The 14190-nt window shown below is 40.9% G+C and overlaps 1 protein-coding gene and 1 long non-coding RNA gene across 6 annotated transcripts in view; one reads left to right on the top strand and one right to left on the bottom strand.

The window, feature by feature from the left end:
- The window catches only part of LOC119497055, a 34243-nt gene extending 21773 nt beyond the window's left edge, over positions 1 to 12470 (top strand). Inside the window, exon 3 of the long non-coding RNA XR_005208863.1 lies at positions 12341 to 12470. This is a non-coding gene — a long non-coding RNA (uncharacterized LOC119497055). The remainder of the gene's footprint in view (positions 1 to 12340) is intronic.
- The window catches only part of nr2f5 (nuclear receptor subfamily 2, group F, member 5), a 73131-nt gene continuing 63960 nt past the window's right edge, over positions 5020 to 14190 (bottom strand). For all 5 annotated transcript variants that reach the window (XM_037784843.1, XM_037784841.1, XM_037784842.1 and 2 more), the window contains 2 exons: positions 12338 to 12584; positions 5020 to 7219 (listed from right to left, as the gene is read on the bottom strand). In XM_037784843.1, coding sequence (XP_037640771.1) covers positions 6900 to 7219; positions 12338 to 12584 — 567 coding nt within the window. In that variant the 3' untranslated portion in view covers positions 5020 to 6899. The remainder of the gene's footprint in view (positions 7220 to 12337; positions 12585 to 14190) is intronic.

The raw sequence follows: 14190 nt of genomic DNA, 5'->3' as shown, positions 1-14190 counted from the left end.
CATGTAGACCTACAATAATAACCACAATAATGTAATACGCAAAGTAATTTTACCCACAAACAAATAACCTGCAACCGCTGCACCTCGTTCGGATATTTACTGGCTCTGATTTGTATCTTGAAGCAACATATTTTGCTTTTATGGTTTATGCTGAGCCCAGTGTTTGCCATAAATGGCAGGTGTGCAAAATTGAAGTGCAAAAGTAATTCAGCTCCTGCCATTCAAAGGAGCTGTGTCAGTTTGATTTACCTGTACACATAAACATGCGCGCACACACACACACACACACCCACGCACACACACACAAACACACACACACACACCTTTGGGCCACATGTGTTTTTTATATTCATATGGTGAAGGGAAGAAAAAAAATGTACCCCTCCAAAATGGAGGTCGAGAGGTCATGGTGTTTGGCCAGGAGTGACAGCTCCGAAATGAAGGCATAAGTCAATCGGCTACTCTTCATACGCACACACACACACACACACACACACACACACACACGGGGAGGCGGGATGGCGGTGGGCGTGTAGGATCGAGGGTGGGGATTGGGGGAGGTAGTTGGAGGAGGGGAGGCTGGGTGTAAGGGGCACAAGGTTACCATGTGGGGGGAGTGTGTGTGTGTGTGTGTGTGTGTGTGTGTGTGTGTGTGTGGTGGGAAGGAGGGAACTTGACATGTTTGAGAGTCAAAATGCACAAACCTGTACTTGTCTATGTCCCCGTCTTTCTTTTTGGTCTCTGTCTGACTGTTAACACTGAGAGCTACCAGCAGCTATATTTACCCAAACTTTAACACACAACCACACAACCACACACACACACACACACACACACACACCTTGAACCCAAAGGTCAAAGACCATGTGTGTTCTTTCTCTCTCAGTGTCTCCCCCCTCCACACACACACACACACACACACACACACACTGGGTCGTGGTGTTTGCTTACTTTCTGTCACGCACCAAGCAGGCCTGTATCAACATTTGGGCTGCATCCCAGCGTGAGTACGGGGCGACCCCCACTTGGTTTAAAATCATTGACTGATCCACACTATTGATTGGCACATGTGCCTCTTTCCCTCATCGAATCAAAGTGCTCTTTGGATAAAGAAATTATCTACAAGCGAGCAGCAGCAGGGTCCCCCGTCTTTTCTAGAGATCCTTTTCCAGGACTTTTCCAGGACATTGTCAGTGATGATCTTTAGCTGCTATGACAGACAGTAATCACGTAATACACCAATATGTTCCCCTCTCTGTGGAAGTCTGATTTAAAAGACGTGCAGCTATTACTTATCTATGAAATCATTTCTTACATGCTTAGATATTATGACAAATTGATCATATAATAATGCAAACACACCTGCAGATGTACAACACTTCACTTGATTGTGAAGCTACTGTTACAAAAGTTAAACATGTCATGTTATGGTTCGTTTTACCTCAAAAACGCAGCGTTGCATTTGAAGAGACAATGCTAGCGAAGTCAAAAAGTAACGTTTATTTGTCGGTGAATAAATGCAACGAGGCTACAACTCCTCCGCTCAAGCGAGCTCTAGACGGGAGCCAACTTCCTGTATCTGTAACGCCGGCTCAGACTCTCTTAAGGTGGACTCTTAAGGTGGACCAACTTTTCTCCTTAAAGTGACGAGTTTTTCTCAGCTTCTTAATTAATTATTAACATTTCTTTTAATCGTTTTAACCGATAGTGTTAATCGGTTATGATGCTTAATGTCGGTTAACGGTTAAACAGTTAATTATTAACATCCCTAATACACAGTTGAGCTCCCATTCATTGTCTTGACCCCGGCTTCCCATTCATTATTATCCAACTCTCTCTCAAATGCCCAACTCACATTTGGAACCATTGCTCCGAGCCAGAATTGAACCACAAATCTTAAACCCAGGGAAAACGAGCTAGCAAGCAAATTAACCAATTCAACATTGTTCAACTGTTTAAAATGAAGTTGGGAAGAAAGTAACGTTCAAAAATAGCAATGTAATGTCATTCTGCTACCATGTGATGGGACTTGGGGGTGTGTTCACTGCGTGTCCACAACATGACCGAGAGAAGCCTATTCAAAATACTCCTGTTCATAAACTACCATTTGAACGTTAATATGATCCTGAACATAACTTAAGCCTTTCAGGTGGCAATGTTTGGAGAGCTCTGATAGATAGCTTAGTAGTTCATTCTTAACTAAGAGGAAAATAAGAATTTTCATTGACTGGAAAATTGGTGAACTGTTTTCCATGTTACAAGTAACTACGAAAGTATCAGCATCAAAATGTATGCGTAAGTACCAAAAGTAAAAGCGCTCATTATGCAGAAAGGTCCATTTCAGAATCATATATATATATGTATATATATATATATATATATATACATATATATATACATATATTACTGGATTATTTCATTTGTGCTTTATTGTGTACATCACTTTAATGTTGCAGCTGATTGAGATGAAGCTCATTTTAATTACCGGTATTTAATACACTGCTGTGTAACTTAAACTATAATAATACATCATAATTTATTAGTTTTATTTATATTTTGTATTAATAATCTGAATCTGCAAAGTAACTAAAGCTTTAAGATCAATATAGGCCTAGTGAAGCCAAAGTCATACTGATTGTTATAATTATCTCACACTGATGGACTTTTTATGTATTGTGTTGTTTTATGTAGTGTAGCCTATTTATTGTCTACCAGAGACAACAGATGTAAATTTGCTTCTAGCTAACACTAGTGCAATTAGTTTTTATTTTGCACTCCCTACAAAAAATAAACCAAAAATAAATAGCATAAAATGGAAATACTTACTTAGTACAAGTAAGTCAGAATTGTACTGTGCAGCTCTTGAGTAAATACACTTAGTTACCCTGCCAAACCAACAATTAATTCATTTTCTAATTGATATTTGCAGCCTGTGCATACTGTATGTCTGATTTATCAAATATAGAAAAACAACAACCACTTTCTGTACAGCAGCCCCACAACAACTCACAAGAAAAGAGACAAAACTCAAAACAATATCACTAAAATGGCCGACAATAAATAAAAAGAGCTATGGACACACCGTACTGTTGTTGTACTCACCAGTCTGAACTTCATTCTGGTGGTCCGGTGCTCCAAGAAGTCCTCCTCAATCTGCAGATAAACTTCTCTGCTCGTTCATTCTCCAAGCATTATATGACCAGGCCTCTCTGTCCCAGTATAACCAGTCCACTCAGCCTCTCTGTCCCACTATAACCAGTCCACTTGGCCTGGCAATCCCAGTATAACCAGTCCATTCGGCCTATCTGTCCCAGTATAATCAGTCCACTCTGCCTCTCTGTTCCACCAAGCTTCCCAAATTCAAAAAGCTCAGGTGTATTTGATTTTGTTTTGATTTCTTCTTCTTCTTCTTCTTCTTCTTCTTCTTCTTCTTCTTCTTCTTCTTCGGTGTTTATGGCAGTTGGTAAACTAGCTTAAAGATGCATTACCATCACCTACTGGACTGGAGTGTGGAGCAGTAGATTGGCAGGAAAAAAAGAATATATAAATAAAATAAATAATAATAATAATAATAATAATAATAATAATAACTACTAAATCTAAAATAAAAATAATAATAATAATAATAATAATAATAATAATAACTAAAATAAAATTAATAATAATACTAACAATAATTAAATTCTCTCCATTATTCCTGTTACCCTTTGAAGTAATTAATTAGAAGAGCGTGTACTTTCTTAGATGTCTTTCCTAGCAGATTCCCCAATGCAATATTTCCATCATCTACTCCTGATAGCAATTCCCTTCTTTCTTCGTCATACTTCGTCATACTCTATAAGAACATGCTTGACTGTTTCCGGTTTATCACAGTGCGTAGTGCATAGTTGTCCAGTTGGGTGCTTTCCTATTCTATGGAGTGTTTGGTTTAATCCTGTATGTCCTATTCTACACCGTCATTCCAACTATATGTATAAGGATTTGTATAGCCCTATAAGTAACTGTATAGTGTTTAGTTTTATTTTATTCTATTGTTATTTAAATATTTGTATATTTATGTTCCATGTGTGTGTAGTGGGAAAAGGCTCCAACATACATTTCATTGTGCAACCCTGTGTTGTAAAATGACAAATAAATGAACCTTGTAAACTTGTGATGCAACCTCCTTTTTTGTCGAAATGAACCCAGAAATGAGTCAGCATTTTAGCACTTCCGGTTCCCTCGTCTCGAAGTCAATGGTTTTTTTTTTAATGGGTTTTTAGTTAGATGCCTGAAATAAGGTCTGTGGTTAACACAAGCTGAAGAGATTTTAATGTTTTGTTCTACGACATAAAATACATCAGTCTTAAGAAAGGCGGTTGCTAACAAGTGGCTAACTGAGACTACTAAACGTCATCACACCAACAACAATACGTCGCCTCGTTGTGTATACTCGTGTTCATGCGACTGTGGTGTAGTAACGCTTTTTACTTCTGCCGATTTCATTCACACTTCAATAATCATAAAAGTGGTGTTTGTGGGGATTATTTTACGGATTAAAACGTGTAGCTTTGAGTTTATTTTCTGCAATAATCCAAAAGCCAATGAAAAAAACCCATTGGCTTTTTTGTCGAGGGAACCAGGGCGATGCTAACTTCCTGGTTGGCCTACAAAAATACATCATCCCTGGAGCACTCTATAACGCTAATCTTAACCATAACCCATTATGACGTGATCCTTAATTTCATCGCATTGTTGTGCATTTTTTGTACTGCTCAAACTCAGCATGTATCTCCTACAGAGAGTCAGCTGAGTGCAGACTGTCACCTCTCTGGACATGAAGCTCTATGGAGCTTTTTTCACATATAATTTTTCCAAAAGACAATATTACCTCAGTCATGAATCAATAAAATATCTGGTTGTTAGTTTAAAAGTCAAACCTGCGTACAGAAGAACTTTTGTGTATCTGTTTTGAGCATATTGAAATTGTTTTGTCCATTGTTTTGGATTTATATATGACAGTAAAAGACAGCAGAAAACTTACTGTGAACAACAGAATTTTATTTCAATTAATGGATAATCCATATTTCCAAACAAAAGTAGAGGGGATAAAAACAAACTCATAGGAACTTTCTGTGAATTCATTTATCAACAGACGGCTGTATAAGGTCCCAGATGGCTTTTCCAATACCAATGTCGATACTATAGTGCCATGTTGGAAATGTGAGACAAACTTGCTTCCACTGAGGGGAAGAAAAAAAACAAAACAACTTAAAATAGTCCTAAACTAAGTCACAGTCATAAGTCCAACTGGGATAATATTGTAACATAGACTGAGGTTTTCAGAGGTTAGTGATACTTTTCTCTACGGTATCAGTACGATAAGCTCAAATGACATGAGTCGAGGGGGTTTTCCCTACATGACAATATCATCAGGAAGAGGAAAAGAACTCACATGAGGTTTAAAATAATGAAAGTGCTGATGATGTTAACAGAAATGTCTGTTCTCTCTATTGAGTTTGCATCATTTATCTATGAATTCATGTGCACGTTAATCATTTTTACATCATGCGAGTTCATTTCCTCTCCTGACGGGACATAATACCTGTTATAACAGGTAACGAGAGATTATGGCACAGTCATAAGATAAATGCTCAGTGACAAAATCTTTGTTCTAAGGCAAGTATAGCTAGTTTTGTAAAATGCTCCCCCGCCCCACCCAGTCCAAAAGGTTCCAATGTTGACAATCGGGACAATAGAACAATAATGAGGACGAGCTGTGTCACTCCTGTGATAACAACACGTAAGACGTTTTAATGGGCCTTTTGAATAAGTAAAAAAACGTAGATCGATCAAATGGCGAAGCAAGAATCTACCAGTGCTGTGATGTTACAGGAGTGAGTAAGTGTCGGTTCTGACTAGTTTACAATGCAAGTGCCTAAGCTTTTATTTGTTTTTTGTTTTTTTCAAACTCCTTCTCTCCTCCTGAGACCCCCCAAAAAAGTATATAGTCAAATTATAGACAAACCAAACATAAAATTTTCATCACCAACACTACCACAAAAATATCCAAACAATATGCATTTGTCAGCTTTGGCACTGGCTGCTGATAAGTGTAAATTTGTACTGGGTTTGTCTTTTTTGCTCTGATATTGGCATGTCTGTCTGTCTGTCTGTCTACCCCACCCTTTGAACCTGAGCTTTTCCCATTGAACCCTAATATGCTATAGATGCCTATGAATCAACGATATACTGTACATATGGACACAATCATGAGTTTTCTCTCCATATAAACAGTGCTAATACAAACACACACATTAAAACATGTCCTCTGCAAAAGTCCAAGACATTTTGGCGTTTGTCTTTTTTTTTTAATGGCTTCTGGCTTTCGAAAATTGGTAAATATACAGCGGGCTTTGTGCTCTTGGTTGTAGAGTCCCATTGGCAAAGCCCTTGCTCAGTACTCGCCATACTGAGGTGCTTGCACACAGCCTCTGTAAATGTAGGCATAGCACCAGCAATAAAGCAAATGTTTTGTCTTTTTCTGCCCCTGTTTTCGTGGGCTTTGAGACTGACATCTGAAGTGAGTCCAACAGACCTGCTGGTGAACTGCGCAATAACCCGTTCTACCAACTTGTCCGTCTCGTAGTCACATCTCAAATGTAGGCCGTGCCGTCGGCTGAGGGACTGCAACGGGCCACCGAGTCTCTGCAATGGCCGTGGTGGATGATTGGCTGGTTTGTGTAACCGGGACGGTAACGGGCTATATCGTCAGTCTGGGTTTTTTTTGAGCGGAATGGTGAGGGAGATATGCTTCCTCTGGGAAAGCTGTGTGAGCGAATGAAGGGAAGGATGGATGGATGAGTAGTTAGATGAACGTTCAGCCTGATTTTCTCCTCTCCTTCGTCCGTCTCTGCACCTCACGGCCCGTTCTCGTTGTAGTGGAGGGAGATGGGCCGGTCGCGCTGCACGGCGGGCATGTAGGGCCAGTTGTAGCTGGAGCCCGAGAGCAGCATGTCACGCAGCAGCGTCTCGATGGGCGTCTTGCCTACCAGGCGGACGAAAAACAGCTGCTCGATGACCGGAGAGGAGACGATGCGCAGGGAGGGCAGGCGGAGGAGGAGACGTCCGAAGCGGTTTGGCTGGCTAGGGTACTGGTTCCTTACGTACTCCTCCAGGGCGCACTGGGACTTCTCCTGGATGCTCTCCACGTGGGCAACGTCTGACAGCCCCATAGCATCTAGAGGGGAGGAAGAGAGATCTATCAAACAGAATCCAGATTATAGAGTCTGAATCACCCTGCAAGAAGGTAAACTGAACCTACAAAATATTAGCAACAACACACTACATGGGACAAATGACACATTGTCACGTCTGTTATTTATTATCATTCCCAATGAGGTTTAGATTTAGCAAGAATTTAACTTGGACTTGGTGGATGATAAGTGGGTGGCTCAATGTGAGGTCTTGACCTGATGCTTTGCATGTACTTTGAATCTCATCTCGTTGATTGACAGGGATAAATGCTGACACGGAGGGGAAATAAAATGAAATAAAGAGCTGACGATTATTTTTTTTTAAATTTCAAATTCCTCGAGTCAGAGAAATCTTGCTCAAACTTGAGGGAATCGAGGCTGTCACTGCGGAGATACGCATCTCCTACACCCCTGTGGTCCGTGTTCACAGCACACTACAGCGTTCCCTTTCCTCGCAGCTGGAGGTCATGTCCTGCCTCCCGCCTCCTCACACCTCCCCTCCTTGCTGGCCCCCGCTTTGGCAAAGAGTCTCGCACAGCCGATAGAGTGTGTAACACTGTGCGTGATACTTTTCGCACCCTCTGTGTGCAGGGGAGAGCACGGGGGATTTAGCAAAGGAGGTCAGATATGTGTGAACTCAAAACAAAGACACATTTCACTGTACTCTGCCACATACTGTACGTTCGGTGGGAGTGCTCTCTGACTCTGCCCCCTGAATGAACCCTCATTTAGAAGACAGGTTTTTCGATGAGGGCAATTTCTTCTCAAGCGCGTTCTTTCAGTCTAAAAGCGCTGGCCCGTAGGTTTTAACCTGTCGCCTCGCATCGTAGGTCCCCTTTGTCATCTCACACTTTGATCTGTCCCCTGTGTAAACCCTGCTGGGCCTGAGCTCCATACAACGGAAAAATTTAATTTACGTCATATTTTAATCGAGTGTGTCAACCCCTCCCCGCCCCCAACGGCCACTGTTCTCATCATTCTGAGTGAATAATTGCTCCCTCTTCAGCTGTATTTCCCCCCCACTCGGGGGGCAGCTGGACTGCTTTTTTGTCGGGCCGCCATTTTGGGTCCTGCGTGACAAGGCAGTCCCTGCCTGGTTGGGATTAGTAAAGCTGTCTGTGGGACTGAAACCACATCGCGTGCCGAAGCGACAGCTCTGTGGGCGCCCTTACACGCCAAGCGGCGTGTTCTTTTGTCTGATCATTGGGCACACACCGGGTCAGTGGGGGTGAGGGATCAGGGTGGCAGCACTGAGATGCCCGTCCTCTGATGTGGCTTGATGGGACTGGGCTTCACAGGAGGAGCGGAGGGAGGGAACTCAGAGGGAGGTGAGAGACGATTGGTGTTTGTCTAAGCTTGTTAGCTCATCCTACCAAGTCTGCAGGAGTCAGGTTTATTAACGGGTCTATCTAGTGTGTGCGTGTGTGCATGTCCGTCTCCATTAAATTCATATTTCTGTGTTAATATCTGCATGTTTCACTAAATGTATTTTCTTCTTTTGGCAAGGCATTTGCAGTTTTTTTGCGACGCGTATACATGTGGGTACATCTGTGCGCATACAGGGGAGTCACATGGGATGCTCAGGGCTACAGGGGTTATGTAGGTCACGGCCGGGGCTGTTGCGAATCCTCCGTCTCACTGAAACCCACCATACATAATTCAACTCCCGCGGTGGGGGCAGGGGTCCCGGGGCCTGGGCTGGGCTTGGGGTTGGGTTTGGGGAGCGTAGGGAGGAGGGGTGGATGACTGGTTTCAATAATAGATGGGATCATGGAGGAGAGATGGCTGATGAAAAGCAAGGAAGAGAGGGGAGAGGTGGCTCCACAGACACCCACATACATGGAGGAGAGACGCTAGGTGCACGCAGAGTGAATGTGACAAGGCATGCACGGGAGGAAAGAGGGAAATGCAATAAAAAAAAAACAGGGACGGGAGACATCTCAGTGTTGGCTTCTTCGCCATCCGTTTCCCCCTGGGTCACAAAGCATGATCTCTCAGTGAAGTATCCCAGATGTGACAGTATTTTGGCTGGCACTGGAGCCCGGTGACTGCTGGGATAAACCTCAACAGGGTTTGTATATAAACAGTATCAAAACAATGCCTATCTCGTGGGTTTCCTCAAGATGTAACACCATTGTATTTTGATTTAAGGGTGTCTGCAGCTCAGTGGGGAGAACATGATAAGACACAGTGAGGTGTGAGGCTCAAGTGCCCTGTTTGGTTTTAAAGAGCTTTGGATGCAAACATCTGTAAATAGACAAACCTATGCTAGCATAAAGGTATATTCTTTGTCATTAGGTCCAACTGAGAGTGATTTAATTCAAGTAAGAAATTACCATCAACATCAAAAATATAAGATTACAGACAACGTAACATGTTAACTAAATATCACAGGGAAGCAATTTTAGCAGATCGTAGCTGCTGGCTTCTTTTTTGTGAAAAGAGGTTGTAAACATGGTTTGTTTGTTTCAGATAGCATAAGTGTATTTATTAGGGCTGTCAAAGTTAACGTGATAATAACGCATAAACGCCACTACTTTCTTTAACGCATTAACGCAACTTGGGATATTTTTTTGTAGCTGGCTCAGTTTTAAAGCTAGAGTTAGAATACTAACATCATACGAAACTAGAAAACCTAATGAATTCATGTCATACTAACTTGTCAGGAAGGAGGTTAAATAACGCTGCAAACTTGCGCTAAATTTTGGCGGTTTCAAAGGGGTCCTTTGAACTCTGACCTCAAGATCAGTGAATGTAAATGGGTTCTATGGGTACCCACGAGTCTCCCCTTTACAGACATGCCCACTTTATGGTAATCAAATGCAGTTTGGGGCAAGTCATAGTCAAGTCAGCACACTGACACACTGACAGCTGTTGTTGCCTGTTGGGCTGCAGTTTGCCATGTTATGATTTGAGCATATTGTTTTATGCTAAATGCAGTACCTGTGAGGGTTTCTGGACAATATCTGTCATTGTTTTGTGTTGTTAATTGATTTCCAATAATAAATATATACATACATTTGCATAAAGCGGCATATTTTTGTCACTCCCATGTTGATAAGAGTGTTAAATACTTGACAAATCTCCCTTTAAGGTACATTTTGAACAGATAAAAAATGTGCGATTAATTTGGAATTAATCGCAATTAACTACGGACAATCATATGATTAATCTTAATTAAATATTTTAATTGATTGACAGCCCTAATAACTATATAAATAATGGATATGTCTCTATGTTTATCTTGGTGTAAATAAAAAAGTAATTACTTGTCTATCATTCTTTCCCACAAAATGTCAAATGTATTACATGGGCAGAAATCAAAATACAACTTAGCAAAGGAGCACTCAAAGATAAATATTGAGGTAAAAACGTTCAAATAAAACTCCAGCAAAACATAATGATCTAAGTGAGGCACGAGCAGCTACTCACAGGGTCAATAGCGGTCTTTTACAGTACGAGAGAGCGATCAAATTACAGTGAAATTCATGGAGGGTAGAGACCATGACTGACGAGTGGGAGGACTGTAGCAGCAGCATTTACATATGGAGCCAATGAGACGATATCTGCTGCAGCATTAGAGGTCACGTCTCGGTCACGCTCAGCGGAGGTGAAAAGGTTGCGGGTTAAGTGCAGTTGAAGTCGGTGAGCTCATGTGAGCTCAAACTGGATTCCAACGCAGCGGATGGAAGAAATGTTTCTTGGCGCTAAGAACTTCTTATTCTGCGGTTAAATCATCAAGTAATGGTCAAAATCTACCATCATGAGCAGGAATTTGGTTCTCTCTTGGTCTGTGTGTCACACAGTAGTCGACCCCTTTCATAACAGACAAAATGTATGCTTGAAGCTTCTCTTAATAAACAATAATGCTGCTAATTAGCGAGCTTTTTGACATAAATAAGTAATATTGCTGGCTTCATGTATGGCTTTAGACAATTATGTTCACATTTTCTCACTGATTTTTGCATCAAAACTTTAATTTCCGACCATTTTCAGTGCAAGAGATGCCCGCCTCCTCTTCTTCTTCTCTTTTACACTTTTATACTGTCCAACAGTGCACAAGACGTTAATTTAGATACTCATATTAATTCCTATTTGCTCACATGCTGTATGTAAAGCATTTTTGCTGGATATTCATGCACGTCCTGCTCTGCCGATGGATCCAACATGAGACGTATCTCCTCGACAACTTCTAATTATTAAAGTAATTCTATTGTTTTGTGCAAAGGAGATGATGATTTGAGAGATTTATTACAGTGTGCATGTTTCATTTCTTTCTGTGCATGTTTCACGTCGTGCTGCTGCAGCCTTTACGTTGATCTGATGGCATTCAGTTCAGACTTGTCGTGTTGAAAGTGTTGCAGAAATGTTTCTAGGTACGATCCACTAAGATCGCTGTGATGACTTTTACATAAAAGTGACTCAACACATATTTATTTACATTAATTATTATTATTATTATTATTATTTAATTAAATGGGTGTATCTGCAGGACAGAATAACCCTCCTATTGGCCATTTCTCTAACTCCGGTTGAGCTGTTTACATGTGCTTTGATACCCTGCGATTAAGTGTCCCCGTCAACATGAATAAACCAATTAACAGAATGTCCCCGTGCCAACGGAAGTCAGCTCACCCACCTGCTAATTCCTGCCCTTCTGCCTGAGCAATAGTAAAGTTACTCACAGGAGAGAGGTGATGTTTGTGTTGACATCAGAATCTACCCATAATCCTCTGGGAGTCTGAGTTTGAGTAGAGGGTAAAGATCAAGTGAGGGCACTGTTTGCTAGTTAGTCTCAACCAATAACTGATCATCTGATCCTTTTTTTTTTACCCATATTTGATTTATAGTACCAAAATTCAATTTATAATAATGCTACTGTTAAACTTTATTTTATTATGCTTACAGATGTCTGTTTATGTCATCTTTTCCCGTCTGGCAGGATTGTTCTTAGACATTTTTGGTCATGAATTTCTAATAATTTTTAAGCTTTTTTTTTAAGTCATCCACCAGTTAAATTCTGCTTCAACGTATTCAATTTCGTACAGTTTCCTCGTGAGTCTCCACTGTTTATATGACACATGTGCTTCATTCAAACTCACCAGACGTGAAGAGCACGATGGACTTGAGGCAGGAGTATTCGGCCGTGTCGACCTGCAGGGCCTTCAGCTTCTCCACCTGCTCTTGGAAGACGCGGATGTGGTCCATGAAGGCCACCACGCGCTCTGCTGACATGGGTGACGCGTGCAGGCCCGCCGCTGCCAGCAGAGGGGCCACATGGAGCGGCATGGAGCACTGGGCGGCGTTGAGGACGAAGAGCTCGCTCCATGACATGCGCAGCAGAGCCACCTAGGATACAAGCAACACAGAGGGGTTATTAGAGGGAGGAAATCATTTTCACTCCTGTTCGACTGTCAGGATATCTCACAAACAGATGTAAATCATATGTGGTTCGCAGATCTGGATTTGAGATTTCTAGGATAAGAGAAATATTGTTTTTTATGAAACTAATGGACACAAAGAATTGATTCCAAATACTAAAGGTCTAGGGTCAAATCAATTCATATTTATCATCAGGAGTGATGTTTAAAAATGTTACAGCACGTTTGAGAATCGCTCCAGGTTTGCACACTTCAAGTGCCTGCAGTACAGCAGGTTTTAGACCCCGTTTCCACCCAGCATTAACACGAGTCAAACTGTAATTCAACAGCACAATTACACACTAATTCTAAGTGTAAAGGGACTCGAGATGCACCAAACATCCAATAATCCAAACTTCCTTTGGAGATGGTCAGAATTTGGTCACATTATCAAAGAGGAAATGCAAACTAGATAGAGGACAGGAGCTCCATTCATGCACATTTGTTTCCAACAATTACTATATTCATTGACTGAAGGCAGACGGAAGCATAACACAAACCAGGCACATGGCCCACAGAGAGCTCCTAACCGTCTAGAACTGATTGTAAGGATGAATTACAGTAATACAACCGAACGTTTATTGGCAGTTTTAAAGGTCATAAAGATTACAAGAGGATATGACGAGCTGTGTTATGACAGGAAGAAGAGAAATATGCTTTTAACATATAATATGATTTTTTTTAAATGTTCTTTTATAATGATATTGCATCTTCTCTGTTTGTTGTTGTTTTGTTGTACTTTTCTTTGTTTTGTAATTGACTCATTGTAAACAAGGGTTGCCCCTCAATGATTTCCCTAGTATAAATAAAGGTTAAATGAATGAATGAATGAATGAAAGGGCGTTTACATTATTTTGTCTACCCTGGATAATACAGATGCATAATGAAAATGTTAGATGACACATGTTGATGCCATGTGTAAACACAGTCTTTTAAAAAGAGGGTTTATAGAAAACGATGGTGCAACCCTAAAGCACTTACTGGGAGAGACAGGACCGATATCTTCTACATGTTGACATGATGTTAATGATATATTAATGACACGGTGCAGCCACAGCGTGACATATTTGTGATGTCCGCCCAAGGTGCATGTGAATATTTCAGGCGATTGCTTCGTGCCAAGACTTTACAGCCGGTATCAATCTGTCTGTTGTGTCTGCTTCAGTGAAAAATATCACAACAGATGTCTGTTTATATGCCACAATGAGTGATGATGATTCACAAATAAGGAAAAGATCAATTATGTATAAGCCCAATTATTTTTTTAAAAGTGTAAATGGAGGGTGAGATGTCATAAAGAATGTGTTTATTGATCAGGAGACTGTGGTCTTTCATTGGATTACAGCTTTCTTTTGGTTTCGATGTAGTCGAACAGGAGAATCTAATTGTGTTTGTGGCATCAAATATTTTGTTTACTGGCTCTACATTTCTTTAAAAGCAGATATGAGCTGAAGGAATGTGACATGTTGCAAAGTTTTGGGTTGATATTTAATAAAGGCACACAGTATTTTATATACTGTATATACTTCCTGATG

Source organism: Sebastes umbrosus, chromosome 11 (genome assembly GCF_015220745.1).
Source record: "Sebastes umbrosus isolate fSebUmb1 chromosome 11, fSebUmb1.pri, whole genome shotgun sequence".
Lineage (NCBI taxonomy): Eukaryota > Metazoa > Chordata > Actinopteri > Perciformes > Sebastidae > Sebastes > Sebastes umbrosus.
This window is presented reverse-complemented; position numbering and strand designations above follow the sequence as displayed.